The sequence below is a fragment of the Balaenoptera ricei genome, chromosome 21 (genome assembly GCF_028023285.1).
Source record: "Balaenoptera ricei isolate mBalRic1 chromosome 21, mBalRic1.hap2, whole genome shotgun sequence".
In the NCBI taxonomy this organism is placed as follows: domain Eukaryota; kingdom Metazoa; phylum Chordata; class Mammalia; order Artiodactyla; family Balaenopteridae; genus Balaenoptera; species Balaenoptera ricei.
This window is the reverse complement of record NC_082659.1, coordinates 5,805,331-5,829,619: the sequence shown is the minus strand read 5'-3', so window position 1 is coordinate 5,829,619 and position 24,289 is coordinate 5,805,331. Positions and strand designations below refer to the sequence as shown.

At 36.2% G+C, this 24,289-nt stretch overlaps 1 protein-coding gene across 5 annotated transcripts in view; it reads left to right on the top strand.

Annotated features, from left to right (window-relative positions):
* The first annotated feature begins 259 nt into the window (after window positions 1–259).
* Window positions 260–24,289, top strand: part of WDR17 (WD repeat domain 17) — a 95,985-nt gene continuing 71,955 nt past the window's right edge. For 2 of the 5 annotated variants that reach the window (XM_059909718.1, XM_059909714.1), the window contains exons 1-3: window positions 260–411; window positions 23,011–23,154; window positions 23,810–23,931. Coding sequence is in view for 3 of the 5 variants with exons in the window: in XM_059909714.1 (XP_059765697.1) it covers window positions 23,866–23,931 (66 nt within the window). In the remaining 2 variants the exon portion in view is untranslated. The remainder of the gene's footprint in view (window positions 412–23,010; window positions 23,155–23,809; window positions 23,932–24,289) is intronic. The other 3 variants (XM_059909716.1, XM_059909715.1, XM_059909717.1) reach the window with 3 other exon arrangements.

The following is a 24,289-nucleotide window of genomic DNA, read 5'->3' as shown; positions in this document are numbered from 1 at the left end:
GGTGAGAACGCTGGCGGTTCACTGTTCTTTCCTCCACTTTCAGCCTCCTGTAAACTCTGCTGAAGCCTGTCCCCGGGCCTGGGAACCACGTCTTCAGAGCCGACTCCCGGTTGCCAGGTAACCACCTGGGTCCGCACAGTCTCGGGGGGTCAGGGGCCGCCTCCGCCTCTCCCCAGGCGCTCCAATCAGCGGCCAGCGTGGCTGTCACGTGGGGCTCGGAGCGGGACCCGGGGCGCCGCGCGCGCGGCCAGGCTTGCGGAGCCCGCCTCCCCGCCCTTCAGACCCCGCGGCCCGGCCGCGCAGCTTCGGAGCCCGCGGCGCAGGAGGGGAGGGCGGTGCGGGTCGGGTCCGGCCGCCGCGCCCGCTTCAGCTCCTTCCGCTGTCCGCCGCTGCGGTCGCCTCGTCCTGCAGGTAGGGACCGGCGGGCCGCAGGGCGAGGGACGCGGGCTGGAGGAGGGCGATCTTCGAGCGATGGGGCGTCGCGGGGCTGGGGGGGGTCCGCCCGCCCCCGCGACGGTCGCGGACCCGCGTGCGCGCGTCCTGTGGGGCTTCGCAGGCGATGGGCCCCGAGCGCCCGCGCCGCTCACCGGCCGAGGACGGGACGCAGCAGAAGCCGCCGCCTTTGCGCGTCTAACTGCCCCTGGAGTGTCACCTGCGGCCCTGACCGGAGACACTGCCTTATGTTTTAAGCTTATTCAGCCTCTGTGCGTCTAGAGTCTAGATTGTCGCTCTCGTTCCTGTGCCCACGGGCGCTTCTGTAAGGACCCCCGCCCCCTTCAAGGTGGCCTTCGTACTCGGGCTGCGACAAGAAACCCTGGGGTCAAAGGGAAGCGCATCCCAGAAAAAAGACAGTATTGAATCTCAGAGGCACACTATGTGCTAAGCGAATCTTAAAAATATAATCTTTCCTATTTTTCAGAAGCTAACAAACCCAGACTTACTCTTTTGCATGCAGATATTAAAAGGAGCAAGCATTGGAGCTGACTTTTTTTTTTTTTTTTTTACTATATTAAGTAAAAGCAATTGATTTGAATGAAGTTTAGTGATGCCTTGGATCATGTATCAAAAATAAAGCACACTTGTTCTGTAACTTCCATGTCCATTTGTATATGTATTTATTGACTTATTTTTTTTATTTAAAAGTCTCCAACAATGGTTTGAAGAGAGAGATTACATTTCTTTCATTGTCTGAGTATTTCAGAAATAGATACCCTTTGGAGAAACTCATTTCCCTACCAATTTTTATAAGCGAAATTACGAGTCCTCCTTGAACATTTTAAGTCACCTCAAGTGAGAAAAAGCTTTCCCTTTAGGGTTTGTTTCTCCAACAGTAAATTCTTTGGGGAATTTCAAAGATTCTCTCCAGGTTTTCATATCTAATTTCTTGCTCACAAATCTCCTAGGCTCATCAACAGTGAGAGGATAGTCTTGGTGTGATTATCATAGAACACAGCATGGTCTTGGCTGTTACGTTGTCTCCCTCTTACTGGCATTAGTGGAGCTGATTCTGGGCTTGTGGTGTGGACAGCCCCTGTAGAAAAGCACTCTCTTACATCCTGTTGAGATTCTGCCTCACTGGCCTAAGTGTGCAAGAAAGTGAGCATAATCACATCTTACCTGTGTGAAGGCAGAGATCTGAGAAGTCAGTCTGACTGTCTTTCCTATTCTGTGATCTAAAATTAAATACAGTAATTAAATGCCTTTGAAAAGTTGTCAGTTAATTCAACAGAGTGGGGAACCGTGCTTTAGGGGATTGTTTAGAGATTAATGTTACAAATGCTAGGTGTAGGTCATTGCATTGAGAGTTCCTGGGAAGTTTGCTCAATTGGAATAAACCAATGGCTTGTTTGAAAGGGCCCACATGGAAGGAAAACTCATATACTTCTTAAGTGAGCTCCACAAACTTACTCTATATTAAAATGGCTAATTGAATTTTACTACTTATATTGAGCTGATTTTCCCTGTGTTTATAGTAATAGGAATACTTAAAGAACTGTGGGTATCTCTGAAAAAAAAATTAGATATATTTACTTAAAAGTTTGAAATTCTTCATTCTTTTATCTTTAATGATTAAATATTGCTGTACTAACAACTTTTGTTACTACTCACACAATAATCCTATATATTAGAAAGCTGCAAATCAATTTAGCTTAGAAAATAATGTTTTTAAATTCCTCTGCTCCCAGTGGAGGGACTTCTAGGGCTAGAGTGATTTTTGTTGTTGTGTTCTGTGGACTCTACCTTGCAGCCCTTAACCTGAGCATGGGTGAGCTGCAGCAGCTTTTATATTGCTCAGAGAAGAGTAAGAACAGTTTTATGTTTGTTTGTTTGTTTGTTTCTTTTGCCCCAGTAGATACTGGAAGTCCAACATGAATGATTAGACTGTCCCTGTCAATAAAATATGTGCAAGTTCTCCATACTACCTAATTTTACTTGCCTAAACTCTGTAATGAAGACTAAAATGAAATTCAAACAATTTGGAAGGATTCACGTGTCCTTCCTGTGTTCCAGAATTTATTCAAAGTCAGATCTAATATGCAAGAAAGGTAATGGTTTACCAGATTACTGAATAACGTGTTTACCCAGCCATTCATGGTAATGGTGTGTATCCAAACATTACTACTACTTTCTGCAATTGCTGAATTATCTCATCTTGTACTTTGTATCTATTCCATGTAGCAGATTGAAATATTAAAGTGAAATCACGTATGTAGCTTCCAGTGTGTCTTCAGGAACAGAGATCTTATTGAGAATATTGTAATCCGTAGAAATCATATTAGGAGATTGGGAGGGATTTCTTACTAACTGACACCTCCTTTTCTTTCATGTGAGAAACATACATTAGACCAAGAGTGGCTGGCATTTTTCAACCTCCAAGACCATGCTGTGTTCTATGATAATCACATGGAGATTATTCTCTCACTGTTGATGAGACTATTCCTTGGAGATTTATAAGCAAGAAATTAGATACGAATACCTGGAGAGAATCTTAGAAATTCCCCAAAGAATTTACTCTGTAGAGAAACAGATCCTAAAGGAAAAGCTTTCTCTTGCTTGAGGTTACTTAACTGTTCAAGAAGGACTTGTAACTTCGGTTACACAAAAATTGGTAGAGAAATACAGTAAAATGATCAACTTTGACCTTTGCCTTTGTGTATTGAAAGAAAAAAAATCCCATCATGACTGACTAGAAGAATTTCAAAACTTCTCATGGTAAAACATGGGCTGTTGCATGAGGAGACAAGTTTCAGGTTGTTTTTACTTGATCTCAATGACTAGACAAATATAACTTGAAATAGGCTAGACTTTGTTAAAAAAAAAAGAGCAAGCTGGAATTGGAGCCACGGGTGGCACATGCATCTAGATGTCACATTATCAGCTACTTGAGTGAGATAATTTTTTTTTAAAAATGATAAAGACTTTTTATTACTTTACAGGTACTTACAACATTGATTTAGTAGCCTAATTATCTCCTAAAATTCTGGAAGTCTGTGTTCTAGTTTAGGAAATATATGTGTCACAGAAACAGGCAAATCTTGCACAGTAAGATCATAGGAGATAATTCAGCAATGTTATTTGCTATTACAGGGATAATTGATAACTGTCATGTTCAGGAAAGCTCTTATCAAAAGATGCAAGAAATAATTTTCCATGCTTTGGTGAGGATGTTACAACATTTAAAATTTGGTTTATAAATTTGAATGCTCAGATGTGGAGAACTCATAACAGAGGTTGTTAAATAATTTACCTTATGTTCAGATTTGTTGTTCTCTTCCAGTTGTTGACACTTTAAGTTACGAGCATGTACCAGTATCTCAGGCAGGCTCGTTTGCAATTATGTATAATAAGCTCAATTTCATATCTCATACACAAAAAAACTTTCCAGTTGGAAAGCAGAAAATAGTTCTCACTACACAGAGCACTCGTGTTTGATGTGCTGTTGGAAAAACTTCATTTTTCAATATAATACAGCTCCACATGGAGTCCTGAAAATTGAATAGTTGGTTAATCAGAAGTAGGTAATACTTAATTTTGGCCCATTAAGATAAAACTTTTTGAATGAGTCTTCATGAAAAGAGTTATGCAAATTTTATTTTTAAGATAAACATGGTAGCAGGTTTGAAAGAGTCATTTCAGAATTTAAGCTAGAAGGATTCTTAAGAGACCAGTCAATCTAACACCATTAACACTAAACACACAAAAATTAAGTTGCTCAAAATTGGGAAAATTTCGATGGGAAAGCTGGTCTGGAACCTCAGGCTCTAACACCCAGCATTGTGCTGCTCCCTAAAGAGGTGTAAAAATATATCACCTTTCTCTTTTATTATGTTTCTTCAAGTGACTAATTCAAAAGTTTGAGTTGTTAAGATTTAGATCACTTTTGTATTTTCTAAGTGATTATTGTACATAATGAACAAATTGCATGTGTTTGGTCTCATCATATAGAAAGTTTGCTTAAAATATTAATTAAAAAGTGTTTTCCCACAATTTGTAAAATTTTTTGATTTGCTCATTAATACGATTCAAGTTTTTCTGCAAAGTCTTCTGTGATTTGGGGGGATCCAGTTATCTTATAAATTCTTTATCCTAATGCACCTCAGTGGTACTTAAGTGTACATAGCCATCACATCTACAATTGAATGTTAGAAATAAGAAGCTTTTGGAAGTTGTATCTGAAGCCTGGATTATGGTTACCATTGGGTAACATTTTGAAGTTGGACGCATTTATTTTCTAGACTTTCTGACCCTTTGGTACCAGATGCCATCTAGAATGGTGTTATTTGACATGTATCTTAGACCAGCATCCCCTGGGAGCATGTCAGAAATGCACATTTCCAGGCCACACCCCTACCAAATCAGAATATCTGAGGGAGCGCCTGGAATCAGTGTTTTCAGGAGCCTCGAGTGAGTGATTCTAACGCAAGGTCACGCTTGAGAAGTACTGATAGAAGGTACATTGTGCCACTGGACCTAGTCTTCTCTTGAACTGGTAGTGTTTGTATACAACTCCACCTTTGAAACTTTACTTAAACTACTACATAAATGAACTCATTCCTGAAAATATTGAATACAATTGTGGATACATTTCATAAACATTTAAATTTCAATAGTAGCTTTTTGGACACAATATCTCACTTGCATTATTAATTAGTTCATCTTTGTGGGAATTTTATGTTGGCTAAGGGAATAATTTTTGACAGGTGGCCCGTTGACTAGATTAGTAACCTGTCTCATATATGCACTGGTCCTGCCTTATCTGATACAGCTCTTCACTTATAAACTTCAGGATTTATTTCCGGCCTCCTATCAATGTATGGATGCATATATAAAAGAAATTTTGGATGTAGTGACTTTGTGTGAGCTATTTCTTAAAGCTTTCAAGCTTTAAATCCATTTGATTTCCTTTGTTGGTTTTTCTCAGTACTTGCCAAAAAGTACTTGGCCCAGAACATGAAAATGCCAGTCTAACTGACTGTTTCTGCCAAATGAGAATCCTGATTTTCAGACACAGATAAGCATAAAGACCCACCCTACTTTAAAAACTCATGTACAAAATCCAACTTACAGAACAAATTAATTAGAAGGGGGACAGGTATCCTAGGTTTACAGAACAATTCATGCCATAGCTTCTCAAGTCCTCCTTCATGAGGAATGATCCTATTTATAAAAATAAAGCTACTTATTTTTGCCATACCCTATTATAAAAATAATCCTACATCTTTTTTATGACAATGTTTACATGTTTACTTTCATAATGTCTCTTTCAATGGAATATTTACCTCTTAACTTCTTAGTTTAATGGGTGAAAAATACGTGATTTCACTCCTCTATTTCTCTTTGGCTGAGTCTCTCAGAATGGTTAATTGAGGGTATATGAATGATCCTATTGTTCAAGAAAAGTGTATTACATCTTTGATCAAATTAAAAATCTTTTCCACATTGCTGGTCAAGAGATTCTGTAATCCTTCAAGCGCCTTGAAAATCTAATTTCATAATTCAAATCCATATAATTTTCACTTTGGTGGTTAAAATGTAGGAAGTATAAAAATAAATATCTAGATGAATGTTAGATTAAGTATATAGATGGATGATGAAATAACTACATTCACTTTGCCACATTTTTTGAATTAGTGTTTTGGTCTTCTCGGTCTTACCTATAATCCTTCGTTTTGCTAATCAAATGGGAATTCATACTGGTATAAGTGGTCATTCTGTGAGTCCAAACTAGAGCAACCATAATGACCTTATTCTTTTCTATTCGCTGTCTAATCCAGGATTTTAACGTAGGTTAATACTCTACTTGTGACCTATTTTATCATCTAAGCTTTTAAGAACATCAGGATTTGACATATGTTGGGGATGCTTAGATATAATGTCCTGCCAAGCACATGAAAGGTAAATTTAGGAATGATTGAAATTTAAGAGATTAATCTGGTCAGTAGAAGATACCAGAGGCAGTTTATCTGATAAATATCTTTACTGTTGTTGAACTGAGTATGTAGTTCTCAAGCTTTACTGGGCTATATAAATCATCTGGAAATGATGTTAAAAAGCAGGTTTCCAGGGCTTCCCTGGTGGCGCAGTGGTTGAGAATCTGCCTGCGAATGCAGGGGACACAGGTTCGAGCCCTGGTCTGGGAAGATCCCACATGCCGCGGAACAACTAGGCCCGTGAGCCACAACTACTGAGCCTGCGCATCTGGAGCCTGTGCTCCGCAACAAGAGAGGCTGCGATAATGAGAGGCCCGCGCACCGCGATGAAGAGTGGCCCCCGCTTGCCGCAACTAGAGAAAGCCCTCGCACAGAAACGAAGACCCAACACAGCCATAAATAAATAAATAAATAAATAAATAAATAAATTAAAAAAAAAAAAAAAAGCAGGTTTCCAGATTCCATCCCAAGATCCACTGGCCCTAGATTGTGATCCAGGAATCTTCATTTTTAGCAAGTTTCTCAGTTAATTCTGATGCAAGAGACCTGAGAACCACACTTTGAGATGCACCGATTTAGAGATTTTTAAAATTATATTTATCCTTGATAATCTATGGCTGTACATATCAGTGAAAATAGTGGTCATTTAGAATTATGGATACTAGACAGAGGAAGAAGATCTCAAGTTAGTGGGCTAATGGCTGCTTTAAAAAAAAACCTTCCTTTTTTTTTTTTTTTTTTTTGCAATTTCCAAATGCTTTCTAATGAGCACATATAGTAAATACTAACATATTAACTATATGTGCTCACTAGAATTTTTTGCATCACTCTCAGCATATAGTGTATTCACATTTTAAACACTGATTTTCAACATGATATTTTTAGGGTTTTTTTTTTTATATTACTATAGGCAATAGATTTCTATTAAGAAAATTAACAAAATTCTGAATAGGACAAAGAGGAGTTCAAGAAAACTACCCTGAGTCTCTGCATGGTGATATGTTTTTGACCCTGACCTTTGAATACACATTTTTATATACTTTTGTTGATTTTTCTGTTTCTCAAGGCTGCCAGGAGTGCTTTCTCATCAGAGTCTCTGCTTTTGCTGCTCCCTCTGTTTAGTGCGCTTTCCCACCAGAGGCCTTCATATTTTGTCTTCTCGTCTCCTTTAGACCTTACTCAGTATAACCTCAGTGAGACCTCCCCGTGGCAACTTTTAAAGGATTGCAGTGTCAGCTCTGTATCTCCAGAACTCCTTTTCCTCTCTCACTGCATTCTTTTTCTCCGAACAACAAATTATCTTGTTAACAGTCATCAATTACTTATTTGTTCTGCTCATTTTCTGACTTCTCCCTTCAAGAATAAAAACTGTGGAAGGGCAGGATTTTTATCTGTTTTGCAGAGTGCTTTTTCTTCGGGACCTACCTAGCACATGCTTGGTGCTCAATAAATATTTGTTGAATGAATGAATGGATTGAAAAGTGATTATTCAAATTTTAGAAAATACAAGTAAGTCCAAGGAATAATAAATTTCCTACTATTAAATAGCCAACTGTTAACCTCGTGATGTGTATTCTTTTATTTTTAATGTGTGTGTATATATTTAGACATATAAAGATATATAGATATAAATTATATATATATACATTTTCCAGCCAAAATTGTTTAATTGGAATTCATTTGAATTCTTAGGAAATATAGGTGATTTTCTATAAGAGAACAGGCAGATAAATCCAGAAGATAAGATATTTTGTAGCAAGTCAGTGTCATGATAAAAAGCACCATTCTAGATTAACAAACCTTAAACAACATAAGATTTAATGCATGGACCTGGATTGGATTCTGGTTTCAACAAAGCAGTTATATAAAGGACATTTGGGGGGATAGTTTGGTAAAGATGGATGATGGACTGGTTATTAGAAGAGATAAAACTTTACTAACATGAAAAAAGTAAATATTTTAACTAACAATTTAACCAGAAAAAGGAATTTACAAAATATTATGCATAATATGACTTCTTTGCAAAACATACACTATGATCATTTTTTCTGCAAGGGGATAAAATGGCTTCTTTGCCTTTTATTTATCTATGGCTTTTGATTTTCTACAATGTACATATACAACTTTTGTAATAACAAGAGATTATTTTTAATTAGAAAATATTTATGGTCCTACGCATATGTAGTCCATTCATATATGCTGTAACTGATTGGTCTAACTTTTCCCTTGAAACAAGCCATATCATCTTAGAGCTAAATATCTGGGCCACTCCAAGCTCTGGCAAAAGAATTGCTTTCACTGAATGAGGAGGCTGAATCATGTATTCACCTTACTCCAAAGCATATGTCCAAGCACTACAATAGGTAACTGCATCAGTTGTGATGTCATTATGGATTTTAGGCTGTTTATGAATACTCATGGGAGAAAATTCTCTCAAGTCTCTGTATCAGAAATATCTATTCTTCTTATGACTCATTAGTTGGTTTCTTTATTATGGACACTGTCATAATCATCTTTCACTTTTTCTTTGACCTCTAGGAAACTTAGAGCCAAATTCTCAGTCATCTTCCATCCGGTCTTCAGGATGGTGTGTTCTGGGCATCAGTCTTACTGCTGTCTCTATTAATTCTTTACCCACCTTTTCTCCTTGCCAAGATTTGTCCCTTTTAAAAAAAATTTTAACTGCCTATGTTATTTGGTTAAGGTCTTTCACAGAATGACCTGAGGTGTTGACTAATTAATTAAGACTGACAGAAGAACGAAAGTTAAGAAATATTCCAGCCAAATCACTCTGGCTCAGTAACCTCAGTCCTATTTCTGAGGCAGTTCAGTTATAAGAAAGTTACTTCTCTGGTCTTCATCATGTCAGCATCCTGTGGGAAGATCTTCCACACTACAATGTAAATATGATTCCCTAAGTGTTCACTGAAAGCCAACATGGAAACAGCCATATGAAGACATTTTCTTCCTGTTTTATTGAGACAAAATTGACATACAGTCCTGTATAAGTTTAAGGTATATAGCTTAATGCCTTGACTTATATACGTCATGAAATGATTACCACAGTAAGTTTAGTGACCATACATCATTTTTAAAAAAAGGAACATAACTGTTTATAACATGCCTAAGTTAACTACAGAGACTTTTTCAAATCATTGATTTGTAATCACTGTTTGCATATTAAGTAAGATTATATATATGTATACATTCATATATTTTTATCTAATTTCTAACCTTGTTTAAGGCATATTTTAACTTAAATATTTTAAATTTAAAATTTATTTAATGATTCTTTTTAAATTATAAAAATACTTTGGTACCAAATATCAAGAAACAAATTGTGCTATTGATTACCTTTGTAAAATGAGAAATTTAGCATACCCTTGTTTTCTTCTTTTGTTTTTCTAAACCTGGGAAGACAATCTGAGACTTCTAGTTTTTTATAGCTAACATTTATAATGTTGTTTTTCTCTTTTAATAACTACTTTTGACATTTGCATTTTTATAACCATACAACTTCAGGTTTCTTCTCTTAACATATGTTTTTAATTACATGAACTTCTATATTTAAGTTGTTTGTTTTGATTCATTTTTCAAAAGCCTGTAATTTTAATTCAGGTAATTTTTAAAGGAAGATCACATGGGTGAATTGCCTTCTAAATCCTTGCATTTCTGACAGCGTCTTTGTTTTCCCTTCACACGTGGACGATAGTTCGGCTGCTTATATAATAGTGAGGTCAAAACAGTCCAGTTTAACATAATTCTTGTACCACTGGTTTCTAGAATTTCATGCACTGGTGAAATATGATGCCAATCTGACTTTTCCCCATTTGTACATAACATTAAAAAACAAAAACCAAAATTACTTCAATGCTCATAGGGTGGTAAAAAAGTTAACCCTGAATTTGCCTTAATACATCTAGGTATAGATCTTCTCACAAAATATTATTTTACTTGAAACAAGAAGAGTACTTTTAGGGTCTTAATCAGGGTCTGCCTAATTAGGGTCATATTTCAATACAAGATTTTTGGGGAGGCGGGGGCTATATCTTGGATTGTTGCTTTTATTTCTATTATTTTGCTTTAGTTTTCTCTAAAAATGTTTATAGTATGTAGTTTGGGTTTTCATCCCCTGTACAGCATGTATTTCACTTTCTCTCTAATTAGAAAAAAAACTGTTTTCCCACAATGTTTTTTGTTTTTTTTACTTGTTCTCTGAATCATTAATAAGGTTTTTTTTTTGCAGTTTTAATTCTGCCCTTTATTGCTCTTTTTTTAAAAGATATTGAATATAGTTCCCTGTGCTATACAGTAGGACCTTGTTGTTTATCTGTTTTATATATAGTAGTTTGTATCTGCTAATCCCAAATTCCTTATTCCTCCTCCCCAGCCCTTTATTGTTCTTTGATGTGGATATTTTTTCTGCTATTCCCTTTTTTTCTCTTCATGATCGTCATTTTAACTATCTCACTGTGCAGCCTTTTTATCTCAGCTGGTAGTATCCGCATTCCTATCCTTAAAGTAAAGGGTATCCCTTTAGGCTGCTGATAACCAAAAGACAGAATATGCAGATCGCTGCAGGCCCCAGACTCTGTCTTCTTGGATAATGCATCAGTTACGTCACTATTTGATCAGTATCAGTGTTCTCATACCAACATTGGTATAAATCTTATATTAATACCCTAACCTAATTTCCCATAGTTTTGTTGTCCGAGATGGAATTTCCTCCTCTCTGCGTAGACTAAATAGATGGAGAAAATACATGAAAAAGTACAATTTCTTTTTGTTTCTACCTGTAATATATCGCTAAAGAGTTATACTTCCTAGAGTACAGTATTACTACTGGGGAGGCAAAGAACGAATGTTCACTACTGAGTTTAAACGGAAAGTTGTGCGGGACTGTCGAGGACTGCTAGAAATGCTACGGGGCTTCCTGTGCTCTGTAACACAGGTGATGCAGGCAGAGTGAACCTGGGAACAAAACAGGAAACTGGGGGGAACCAAACTCCTCAGTTGGCATCTGAACATGTAACACGTTTTAACTAAAATTATATTTAGCTCTTTGTCATTTCTAGTTCTGTTTATATTTTAATCTTTGTTGTGGGCTTTTTAATATGTAAGTAATGAAATGTGGACTAATTAAGGAATGCATTAGTATTGGAAAAATAAAACCCAATAATGAATTATTAGTAATGAAAATATTCTCTATCCCTTAACCGTTTTTAAAGTTTGTAAGTATAGTCTTTACTAAAACATCCACACATGAATACTCTTCAACTAAGTAACTTGTATTTTGAGTATCTTTATTGTCAGAAGGTCCATATTAAGGAAACATCAGTTATTCATTATGTCCAATCATCAGTAGTTATTTACTATAGTCAGATTGGTGGTCATTTACTGAATTAGAAAAACAGGAAGGGACGTACTTTGTGGGGAATATCAGAAGTTTTGTTTTGAATAAGTTAATTCTGAGATTCTATTTAATATCCAAATGGGGTTGGTAAAACAGGAAATTACATCCCCAGAACTTATCTTATAACTGGAAGTTTGTACCTCTTGACCACCTTCGCTTAATTCCACGACCCTCACTCCACCTCTGGCAACCACAAATCTGATCTCTGTTTCTATGAGGTTGGTCTTTTTTAGATTCCACGTATAAGGGAGATTATACAACATTTATCTTTCTCTAACTTAACTTCACTTAGCATAATACCCTCAAGTATATTTGAAAGTTGCTAAGGGATTAGATCTTAAGAGCTGTCATCACAAGCAAAAAAAAAAATTCTAACTATATGATGTGACGGATGTTAACTAATCCTATTGTGGTGATCATTTTGCAGTATATACATATGTCAAATCATTACATTGTACACCTTAAACATATACAGTATTAGATGTCAATTATAACTCAAAAAGACTGGAATAAAAACAAGGAATTAGATATATGAGTCCAGAGATCAGAGAGATTTTCAGGCTGGATGTATAAATTTGAGAGAATAGGCATGTATATGGTATTTAATGTCATAAAACAGGATGGGATCACCAAGAGACAATTAAGAGATCCAAGGACTGATCTCTGGGACATTCCGAAGTTAAGAGTTCAAGAAGATTATGAGGAATCCAAGCAAAAAAATCAAAACCAAAAAAAAACCAGGGAGTAGGCACTGCAGTGGAGGCAGAACCAAAGGAGAGCACTGTCCAGAAGTAAAGGAAGTGTTTCAAGAGGATGGATTCAGCTGTGATCCAGAGTGGCCACAACAGCTCCCAGCAAGTCAAGTGAAATGAGAACTGAAAATCAGCCATCGGGTTTTTGATAAACTTGCTGATCACAACCTGCTGCTTCATCCCAAACATGGGATGAATAGTTCACTCCTCATCTTACTGGTCTGTCTGAAATATTTGACCTGTTTGAAAACCTTCTTTTTCAACATCTGACATATTCCTTTCCCCAATATTCTTATTTCTTGTATCTCTTCTCTGTCAAGATATCTTTTCAGCCACTTTCCCCTCCCCTTCCCTCTCGTCTCCTCTACTTGTCCCTTAAACATTGGTGTTGCCCCAAATTATACCTGAAATGTTTATCTCTAGCTGACCTTCCTTTTTTCGGTTCCTGACCTCTATTTCTGAAGGACTTGGAGGAGTCTCCATCTGGATGTCCTACCGCAATCTGCAGTCAATATACCTAATAATAGAGCTTTATCCCAGACCTGTCCTCCTAAGTTCTCTCTCTCTCTCTTACTTCCTCTTACATCATTAGTTCAGCCTCTTATCATTTCTCATCTACTTATTTATGCTTTGCTCCCCTGTCCCCAGATGCCTTCTCCTAAGAGTGCCAGGATGATATTTGTAAATCACAAAATCTGATATTATTACCATGCTTAAACTGTTTTGAAGACTTCCCCTCACATCTGAAATAAAATCCACAGTCCTTATCGTGATCTACATGTTTCCCATCGTTCTGTATCTGCCTCCTTGTTTAGCCTCATTTGTCACTATTTCTCTTTACCATTTTACTTTAGATGTAGGAAAATAATTTTTGCCTAAAAGTTCAAGCCCCACTTTTTTCTGTACAGCCTTCTCAACCACATAAAGCAATTTTGGCAGATTAGTCTCTCTGCTCCTCTAAGACCTTGTTCATTTTCTATCATAGCAACTATTGCAAATTGTTACATAAATGCATTGATGTCTATCAGAAATGAAGTCAAATGGAAATACAAAAACCCAGCAACTAGAACAGCCACCATTTTATTAAATATAACAAGATGACTGAAGCTAATGCATCAATAATGTTAAAATTGCAACATTTCTGCAGTTTTCCTGTGCTTTACTTCATGGACGCAAGAGAGCTGCTGCAGCAACAGCATCACATCAATCTCCAAGTCAGAAGAAGCAGGGAAGAATGACATCGGAGATTTCTACTTCTATCTCATTCGCTGGAACTGAGTCAGAGGCCCACTCTTAGTCCACTACTTGTCCAAGGAGGATGAAATTACTATGACTGGTTTAGACCAATCACCATTCATCTCTTAGGAATGGGAAAAAATCCTGTCTTCCCTGAGAACAATGTAATTCCAACTGTGCCACAATAATTTGGGGTTCTGTGGGCAGGGGAAAGAGACAGATGGAAATGTTGTTAATTAGACAACAGGAAGTGTCTGCCATGTGTGAGCTCTCCCAGTGCCGTAAGCTTCTTGAAGTAGTTTTTAATTTTTTTTCCTGTTTGTTTCTTGTTCATATTCATATCTTTAGTAATTAGCATTAGTGCCTAGCCATGATATATACTCACTAAATATTTTCTGAAATGAATTTAATAAAATGATACAGCAGATATACATGGATAAATATTACATTTTTTTCACTAAATAATATGAGGTAGACGCATATGCAAATAATGTATTGGGTGAGGCAAAATAGGAATAATAAAATATGCTCTGTTCTGTAGATAATAATGACTGAATTTTAGTAATATTGTATGCCTGTGGTGATGAAAACATGATAGTTAATTATATTTAAAGACAAGGAATTATGAAGGTTATATCTAACTGACATTATTGACTAATTGACTACTTCTGCTTTCTAAAATATGACTCGAAATTATGCAGTCTAAAAGCCTGCCTCAGGTTTGGTTGCATGTAAAAGAGAAATGTAAAATAATAGTGGCTCAAACAAACAGACAAACAAAAAAGGTTGGAGGTAGGAAGTCCAACAAGTGTCTGAGGATCTCGCCTTCTTCAGCTCCCTTTTCCACTGTCCCTTGGGTTCATCCTGCATCCTTATGATACTCTGGGGCCTCAGCCTTCATCTCCAAGTTCCAGGCAAGAGATGAAGGGTGAGCTGAAAGGGTGGTACACCCTTGCTCCTCATGTTAAAAAAGTAACTCTTAGTGTTTTTTATTTTCAAGAATTTATGCAAATATAGTGTTCAGTAGTACACTTTCTTCTATTCTAAAATTATTTTCTCTAATGCTGGATACATCTGTGTTTTACCAAATGTTTTTCAGAGGACATTTGAATTCGTTTACTCTAGGTCTTATGAAATAGCAAAAACAAAGATGACTTTTTTATCTAAAAATACAGATACTTTGAAGAGTTTATGATACTCTTTCTGCTGCATCCACTTTCATTTAAAAAATCACTTTCATTAGAAAAGTACTCTAAAATGTTTTTCTTTGAATTTTGATAGAGATTGTATTTATGTATCTTAGAAATACAGTACATTTAAAAAACTAGTCCAAATAGATTTTCTTAGAAAATCAAATAAATAACAGTTAACTTGGAACTCCACTGTACAGTCTAAAAACTAAAAATATTTTATTTATCATGCACCATAACATGTGCTGGACATTTTAGACATTAAATTACCTTAGTGTGAGTCATTTTTTATTTTTAGACCAGGTCAATTTAGAGATTCAAGTTAGGAATTTTGGTTAAGTTTTCAGGAGATGAGGATTCAGTAATTCATTAAAAAGAACTTATTGACTATCATGACTATGATACATAACATAATCTCTAGATTAAATCTGAGAGAATTTATATCTTTACAATATTAAATCTTCTAATCCATTAACATGTTAATATCTCTACTTTTTGTTTAGGAATTTTACATTTAATTTATGAGAGATTTCTCTGTAATTTCCTTTCTTATAAAGTCTTTTTCAGGTTTTGGCAGGATATAAAGAACTGATGTGATTTCTTTTATTATACTCTTAAAGAGTTTGTGTAAAATTTCTTCTTTAAATATTTTTAAAAATTCACAAGTGAAATCACCTGGACCTGGGAGATTGTCTGTGGGAAAGTTTTTAATTCAGACTCATATTCATATTCAGTCTGTTTAGAATTTCTCACTCTTTCATCAACTTTGGTAACTTGTCTATTCATCCAATTTATCTTATATATTCCTGTAAATGTGTTCATAATAGTCTCTTATTCTTTTTTTGATATCAGTAGGTTCTATAATGATGTCTTTTCTTCATTCCTGATGTTGATATTTGTACTTTCTCTATTTTTTTCTTAATAAATCTAAAAGTTGATCTAAAGGAACCTGCATTTGATTTTCTCTGTTACATGTTTGTGAACATAAATATGTTTTCTTTTCTTTTTGGAATGATATCCTATTTTTTATAAGATTTTGTTTGCTTTCCTTTTCCAGATTTTTGGGATAGAAGCTTAAATCTTTGATTTTCTTTCTTTCTCCTTTTCTGTTAGAAAAAAATAAAATATAATTAATACTGTAACCCTCCACTTCCAGGCATTGCTTAGCTATAACACACAAATTTCTATTTGTTGTGGCTTTGCCATTTACTGCTAAATATTTTCTAACTTCCATTTTTACTTCTTTGATCCAAGGATTATTTAGAAGTGCATTGTTTAATTTCCAAACAGTTATGGGTTTTCTAGTTACCTTTCTCTTACTGATCTCAGACTTAATTCCATTGTGACCAGAAAACATACTCTGAATGCTTCTAATATTTTAGAGATTGGTGAGGTTTTCCTTATGGCTCAACACATGGTTTATTTTGGTAACTACTTCATGTTCCCTTGAAAAAAAATGTGAATTCTACCATTGTTGGGTACAGTATTCTACATTTGTCAGTTGGGTCAATTTCATTGAATATGTTATTCAAATCTTTTATACTCCTATAGAATTTTCTCTATTCCATCAGATATTGAGATTTGTTACTTAAAGTCTTCCATTATGCTTATGGATTTGTATACTTCTCCTTTAATTCTGTCATTCTTGCTTTATATATTTGAAAATTATGTCATTTGGATGCAAACTGTCATATCATTCAGTTGCATTCACCCCTTTATCCTTAAGTAATATCCCACTGTCCTCTAATAATATTTCTTGTCTTAAAATGTATTTAATCTTTTAAAAATGTAATTATAATAGCTTCCTTTTGGTTAATGATTATGTAATATATGTTTCTGTTCTTTGACTTTCAACCATTCTGTAAACTTGTAATTAAAGTATGACTCTTGTGAAGAGTATATGGCTTAGTTTTTAATACAGTTTACCAATTTTACTTTTACTTGTAATTTTAATCCACTCATTTAACATATAACTGTTATATATACTTATATATATATATTTATATATACAATCACTTTTTGTTTTCTTATTCACAAATTTTTTATTAGTTACATTTTCCTTTAATTAACTTGTTAATAATATGTTTATTCACTAATATTTTTGTAGTTACCCTAGAGATTCCAACATGTAACTTTGACTCATTACAGTTTAACACAAATGATGACTTTTAACTCTTCACTGATATTAACTCCATTTATCCTGCTCTCACCTTTTGTGTTGTTTTCATATAATTTAATGCTACAAATATTTAAACTTCCCAAGACAGTATAGTTATTGTTTTGTATAGTTAATATCTATTCAATAGTTATATTTAACCACATATTTCTCTTTCTGATGATCTTCATTATCTCTAACATTTTCGTGTTTCTGTCTAGGATCATTTGCCTTCTACCTAAAGAACTTCCTGTAATATTTCTTTCTGGTTCAGGCCCCCTGGCAGTATATTCCCTATTTTTTGTTCATATGAAAATATCATAATTTCTGTCTTCACTTATATTTTCACTGGGTGTAGAATTCTAGGTGTGTAGTTTTTTTTCTCATAACTTTAAAAGTGTCATTCCATTGTCTTTTGACTTTTGTTATCTCAATTGATCTTGACTATATTGTGATCATTTTTAAGATTTTTTTTCCTTTGTCCCTGGTTTTCAGCATCTTACTGTGATGTACCTAGACAAGATTTTAACTTACCCTGATTGGGATTTGATGAGCTTTAGGAACTTGGTTTTTTTAAAATTAACTTTGGAAATTTCTCATTCTTTATCATTTGAATCTTGGTTCTACTACATTTCGTCTCCTTTTTAGACTCCCATTACACCTGTGTTTAACTTTTCAATACATCCTATCTATTTCTTATGCTCTGTTCTATTTCATTCTTCCTTTTCTTTATGCATTAGTTTTGTTATATACTATTTATTTCTATTCTACTGCACTAATACTAACTTCCGCTGTATCCAGTAAACTCATCCATTAAGATCTAAATTTCAGATATTGCGTTCTTCAGCTTTAGAGAATCCATTTTATTTTTACTTTTCATATAGTCTGATTTTCTGGTAAAAATACTTCATTTTCAACTATTTTTGTTCTTACATATTAAAAATATCATGTGACCTAAGCTGAAGAGAAGTATACTGTATAGATTGTCACTTGGTTACTAGTGATTAGAATCACCAGTAACTGCAGGGTGTTGTCAGCTATATTGATGTGTTGTTTTTCAAGGGTGAGCTTTCAAATTGTTCTTAGGATGTAGCTATTTAATATTTTTGGAAGGTCTGGTCAAGGCATGAAATGCTGGGACGGGAGCTGCCTGTCGCTACAGATCGCTGCCAGCGTTTAGGAACGTGCTGGTGGAGATTGCTCTGGGGCAAACCCCTGTGGAATAGTACGAACTGAGGCGTTAGAGGATCTGTTATGGGCGTGGCATTAACAGGCATCCACTGTGAACCATCACGGCCAAGTCATCAGACTCTGTGGGTGTTCCTGTGGACCCCCAAATACGTATCCTTAATCTATCCCACCTCAGTCCCCTGCTGCTTGTTTTGCAGACTTTGGTTTTTACCCATTTCCTGTTGTGAGATTATTTATTCCTTGTGTCCACCTTCCTCATCCAATTGTCACTGACGTTGCTTCTAAAAATACTTGTGGGTTAAAGCAGCATTAGTGCATATCTCAGAGGAGGACTTAACATGTTGCAAAATATGATGGCTGGGGATGGTAAATGGGGCAGGAAACTCTAGGGGCAAAATAAAAAGATAAATGAAAGTGTCCAAGTGAAGTTAGAAAATATAATCCAATTATACAATACCTACTTATATGTGGACAAGTCATTTCAGTTTATTTTCCCCTCTTAATTTTGTTAGTATTAGAAAGCACTGCTGTGGATTCTTAGTGTATAATTTCTTTTTATTTAGATTATATACCTGACAGCAGAAATGTGCAATTTACTGTTTTGTACCAGCAAATTTGCACATTAGCATAATTAGCATAAAAGAATCATTGTGAGCTTCCTGGAAATCTCCCTCATGGCTCCTATCTGTCGCTACTTCCTTTTCCCTGAAGAAAACTCTCTCATAACTTCTAGTAGCATAGATTAACTTTGCTGGTTTTTAAACTTTTATAAATATTAGAATCCTATGATATTCATGTGTGACTTTCAATCATCATTACATTGTATGGTTCATCCATTTCGTTGTGTATAGTTCATTTTAATTATTGTATAGTACCCCAGTGTATGATTATCCTATAATTTGATCTCCCAGATTGGGGGAATCTGGTTTTTAGGGGAGATTTGTGTGTCTCCCCCTCCTCAACCCCGCTCTGAGGCAGCCAAACTCCACTTTATATCTGTGGTGGGTGCTGAGTAAGAGAGAATGCACTTCTTCAGTGGCAGATCTGGGCTTCGTTTTGGTTCAGGATGGGAGCCCAAGATGTTTTCCTGCCCACCCGCCAGGGTCTGGTAGCTTTTACTTCTTCCCTTCTCCCAGTTCTGTGGTCAGGAAAGAGGGTTATCTGTCCCTCCCTAGAAGCAGATGGGCTTTGCTTTTACTCCCTCCCCGTTGTCCCTGGGAGTGAGGGTATGTATTTCCTCTCTCCGAGTAGCTGAAGACTTGTGCTTCATTTGGGAGAAGGATTCAGGGACCTATACAGAGTTACATGCCTGTCAGCTCTCAGTAGCCAAGTGCTTCCCATGTGCCTGAGCCACTAAGGGGGACTATGTCTGATTTGCCCCCCTCTTTCTCCTAAGCACCCGATTGAGGCCTGAGGAGAAGATCTGACAGGTGAGTGCAACTCAGCTTGCATCGGGGACCTCCAGTTATTCTATACTGATGCTCTAGCTTATATCGGCCTTAGGACTTACTCACAATTTTATCTGATTTTTTCCTTCCCCCCTTATATGGCAGTCACCTCTTTCTCCCACTCCCTGTCAAAGGTGAAGCCGTTAGTCTGTCTCTCCATGACCAGGCTTCTCACTCTTTGGAATTCCCTTGATTGCTTTGCAGCCTGACAATTTAATATTATCTTTCTCCAGAGAGAATATGCTTTTGCTTTTGGAAAGTATGAGGGTAGGGAAGATCACCTCAATCCAATCATTGAATGAATTTATTTGAAGCTGAACTTCAGTCTTTGTAAAGGATAGTCTATTTCACACCAGTTTTAAGGTGTAGACCCAGATGGTTCTCACTGAAAGGGCACCTTTATTAGGCCATTTTTTTCCTTGGCAGCATATGAACGCCAGTTTTTTTTCCCTCCAGTCCCATGAGATTATGAAAAGCTCTCCATAGCTTCTTAGTATTTCAACCACTACTTTTATATAGTCAGATCCTGTTGGGGAGAAAGTAGCATTCCCCCCTCCGCAGCCCCACCCTGTTCCCTGCAAGAGGGTAGCTGTGGAATGTCCTTCTCATGTTGATGGGTGTGAATGGAGGCAAGCCTTACAGCCAGAGCTTGGAGCTGGAACATTCTGACTTCTGCCCACATATCGCTGGGGAAAGCAAGTCATATGGCAAGGCCAAAGGCAACAGGCCAGGATATATAGTCAGCCCGTGATGAGCTCATAAAAAGGTATAGATGCAGAGAGGGATGTAAAAAGGTCAGGACCAGCAATCAGACCACAGGTTACTTGTGTGTTGTATTAATCCCTGCAGTAAGTTTTCTGACATCGCAAGCCATTTTACTTTATTTATTTATTTTCTTTAACACAATGACATCTGGCCTTTGATTCTTTTCATTTCCTTCCATCACTAATCTTAAAAGGCAGGAAAAATTTTCTGACTACGAATTAAGTTAAATTTGTGATTTTAACGATAAATTAGTCAGTTAGACCCATGGACGAATACACAGATGTAAACATGTTGGAGTAAATGTCACCATGACTTTCTCCTTTCTGTTTCAGTTACTGCTAAGTGATCGTGACATGCTTCCACTCTGAGATCAGCTAAAGGTTTCAACTCTGCACTCCAGATAGTCCTAGCCAGTCAAGGAGATGTGAGAGTTGAAAACTATTGGCCATTCTTATACTAAATGAACCAGATTCTATACACTCTCAGTTAATCAAAATACCTGAAATACAATTAAAAAAATATGTATTTTTATGCAAGATAATATTCATCTGAGATTCCATGATGTGAAATATTTTACTTTTCTTAGTTCTTGCAAATATGGTAAATAGTGCTCATGGAAAAATATCAGGAAGTATGACATGAGAACTATTATGTGCCCTAAAACAAGGTATTACTTTTAACTATATTGTATTTATAGTGATATACTAAATACTTGGTACCTTATATAATTATAAAATAATTTTACCAATTCAAGTTTGCATTTTATTTTCCCTTTAAAAATTAATTTCTGAAATAATTTGGTTAGCCGTTTCTCTACAAGGAATTGAATGATAATCCCATTCCGCTTGTTGATGAGTATATTACCTGTAATTTGGATACATTTCTTTAGCCCCTTTCCAAGTTGCAGTTATGTGTGTATATATATATATATATATATATATATATATATATATATATATATACACATACATATACACACACACACACACACACACACACACACACATCCCTTCGGTTCATGTGAACTACCACTAGTTGACAAACTCTTCTAGCATGTGTCAATTCACTCAACAAACATTTTGTACCTTCTATACAAATATGAATAAAACATGTTCCTTTGTCTTGGGCAACTCACAATTTTTGTCTCTGCAAATAATCACTATCCAGTGCACACAAATATAGACTTAGAGGCACACAGATGAGGGATTTGGTGCATTTGAGAAAGGCTTCAAAGAAGAGGGACATTAAGTTGGGTCTTGATAAATATGATACAGCTCATTAGTCACAAAAAAAGGGGAAGAGGTAAGACAGCTCAGGCAAAAGCATTTCACAGCTTAAAGGCATAAAGCCATGCTGGTATAGAACATGTTTAGGAATTACAGTGAAAGCAGGGAGGTTAGTAAGTAAAGTATTTCATTAGTTTGTACCAGACAGTGGCGTTAGGGATGGAGGGAAGGGGCTTTTGAAGAGACATGTTAAAGGTAGTTGTTAAGACTTGGTGATCAAATGTAGCGGGAGGTGGAGGGGAAGGTGGTGAAAGAATCAAAGATGGCTCGATGTTCTTATTTCGGGTTACTGTCGAGTATAGTTTTGGTCACTGGAACAGGGAATGCAGGGCAAAGGAAAGACTATTGGGGGGCAGTAGAAAGGGATTCTTATCACTTGAAAGAGATAAGCTTGGCTTTACCGATGTTCATATTGAGATAACCAGATACAAGGCTGCGGGATCTAGGTACAGTAGGTACTTTAAAATGGAGTTTAAGGGCTTGGCATGAGAGGCTGCAACCACTGAAATGGTGGCAAGGTAGTTAGATATACCCTGGGAAGGTGCTAGATATAGGTTCAGGGAGGGGTAAAAAAGCGTAAGGCAGGACACAGACACAGATCTCTAACTCAAAATAGGATAAGCAATGACAAGAGAGACAGCAAGGAAGGACCACCAGTCCAAAGGGCGGGACCCTGCAGGAGATGCCAATTCTGAGCAGTTAGCCAGGAACCAGGGGCTCTTTGGGAACCCAAGGGCAGGACAGAAAGCATGGTCCGGATTCAGGGAAGTCAGCAAGATGGAAACAAGTTGAGCACCAGAGTGTACGAGTCCTAGAGCTTCCTGTGGAAGCCTATTCCCAACTATTTTGACCTGGGGCTTCAAGCAGATATTATTGAAAATATTTCTAGAGAATAAGGAAGAAGAAGAGGAATTCTGAAGGGTGCCATGTCCCATTTGGTATATTTTTAGAGTGAGATAAAGATGTTCTCAACTAGCTACAGCGATATTTATGTGTCATACATGTGTTTCTATGCCAGAACAAAAGTTATCTTACTTTTTGGATATGAAGAATGAAACACTCAAATTACTCACATTTTTTTCCTTTTATTTCCACCCCTCTCCTCCCTCCCTTTCTTCCTTTCTTCCTTTTTTCTCCACTGAGTTATAAGGGTTTGATGAGTTTGGGGCAGGAAAAGATCACTCAGAACCGATTAAATGTTGGGTGAAGTACCTGAATTTTATAGAGGATGTTTTGAAGTCCAGATATTCTCCAGGACACCAGGAAGTCTCTTGTTTAGTATGGCTAGTAAGTAATTTCTTCCAGAAGTGGGTAAAACTAAAATGAAGTCCGATTCATGTGATTTTGATTCTCTGTTGGACATGTTAGCACTCTATTACGTGATGTGTGTCTCTAAACTTTTTGAGACACTTAGGTAATTGACAATCAACTAACCATAAAAGGATTTAACTCTCAACTGTGGAGCTGGAAGCAAATCGAAATATAGGATTGGCCTTGTCATTGTACCCCTTTTAACCTTTATTCTAGTTTTATGTCCAACTCCTGAAATTGAAAATGGAACTGATTTTCTGCTGCCTGTTGTTTTGTGGTTTTTCTGGATTCCTTATTTTTAACTTGGTAACTTTTAGAAATAATTTGCCTATTTCTTGCAAAAGTTAAATCCGAGATGGTTTTTAGAATGAAAACTGAAGGGCTAATGAAATATTTGACATAGCATTCTCTAGTACAACAACATAATTATCATTTGATTTACTTCTTATTTGACTATAGGCTTGCATTTCCTGCTTTAGCATTATTTTTACAGATTTATAATTTTTGTTATTTATAAATTATTAAAACTGTTTCAGCTGAAATGTGTGTGTACTTCTAGTTTCTTGTACTGAACAACATAAGGCAGAGTTTGGTAAACACATTTGGTTGAAACACATTGTTATTACTTTAGGTGCTGACTATTCTGAAGCCAGTTTCCAATTGCCTTGATTAAAGTAGAAACATTCTATGGCTTGGATGACTTACATTTCACATTGGTTTGAGCAAGATGATTGGTATGAAGGACTTCAAAGAGTAAGATATATTTACGTTGTAATTATAATTTTCTGTGATTTTTTTCTGCTTTATTTCTCATACAGCTGTATTTCTGTGTCATTTATATTGTGGACATTTTTGCATTGCAAGATTCTGAGGGTAAATAGGATACTTATCTGATAGACTTAAAAGCAGAGGTAAGAAAATATATAAGGATAGTCATTTATTGAAGAAAAGGTGTTTTTCTCTATCCTGATTTCAGATGAATTCTTAACGTGTTCAGATTGTCTTTAGGCTTTAAAGATAAAATAGGATACTTTCTAATGAGATTAATGTATGAAAATAGCAATAATTTCAAGAAAGTAATTTTACATAATTTTATGATAGAAATATGTAT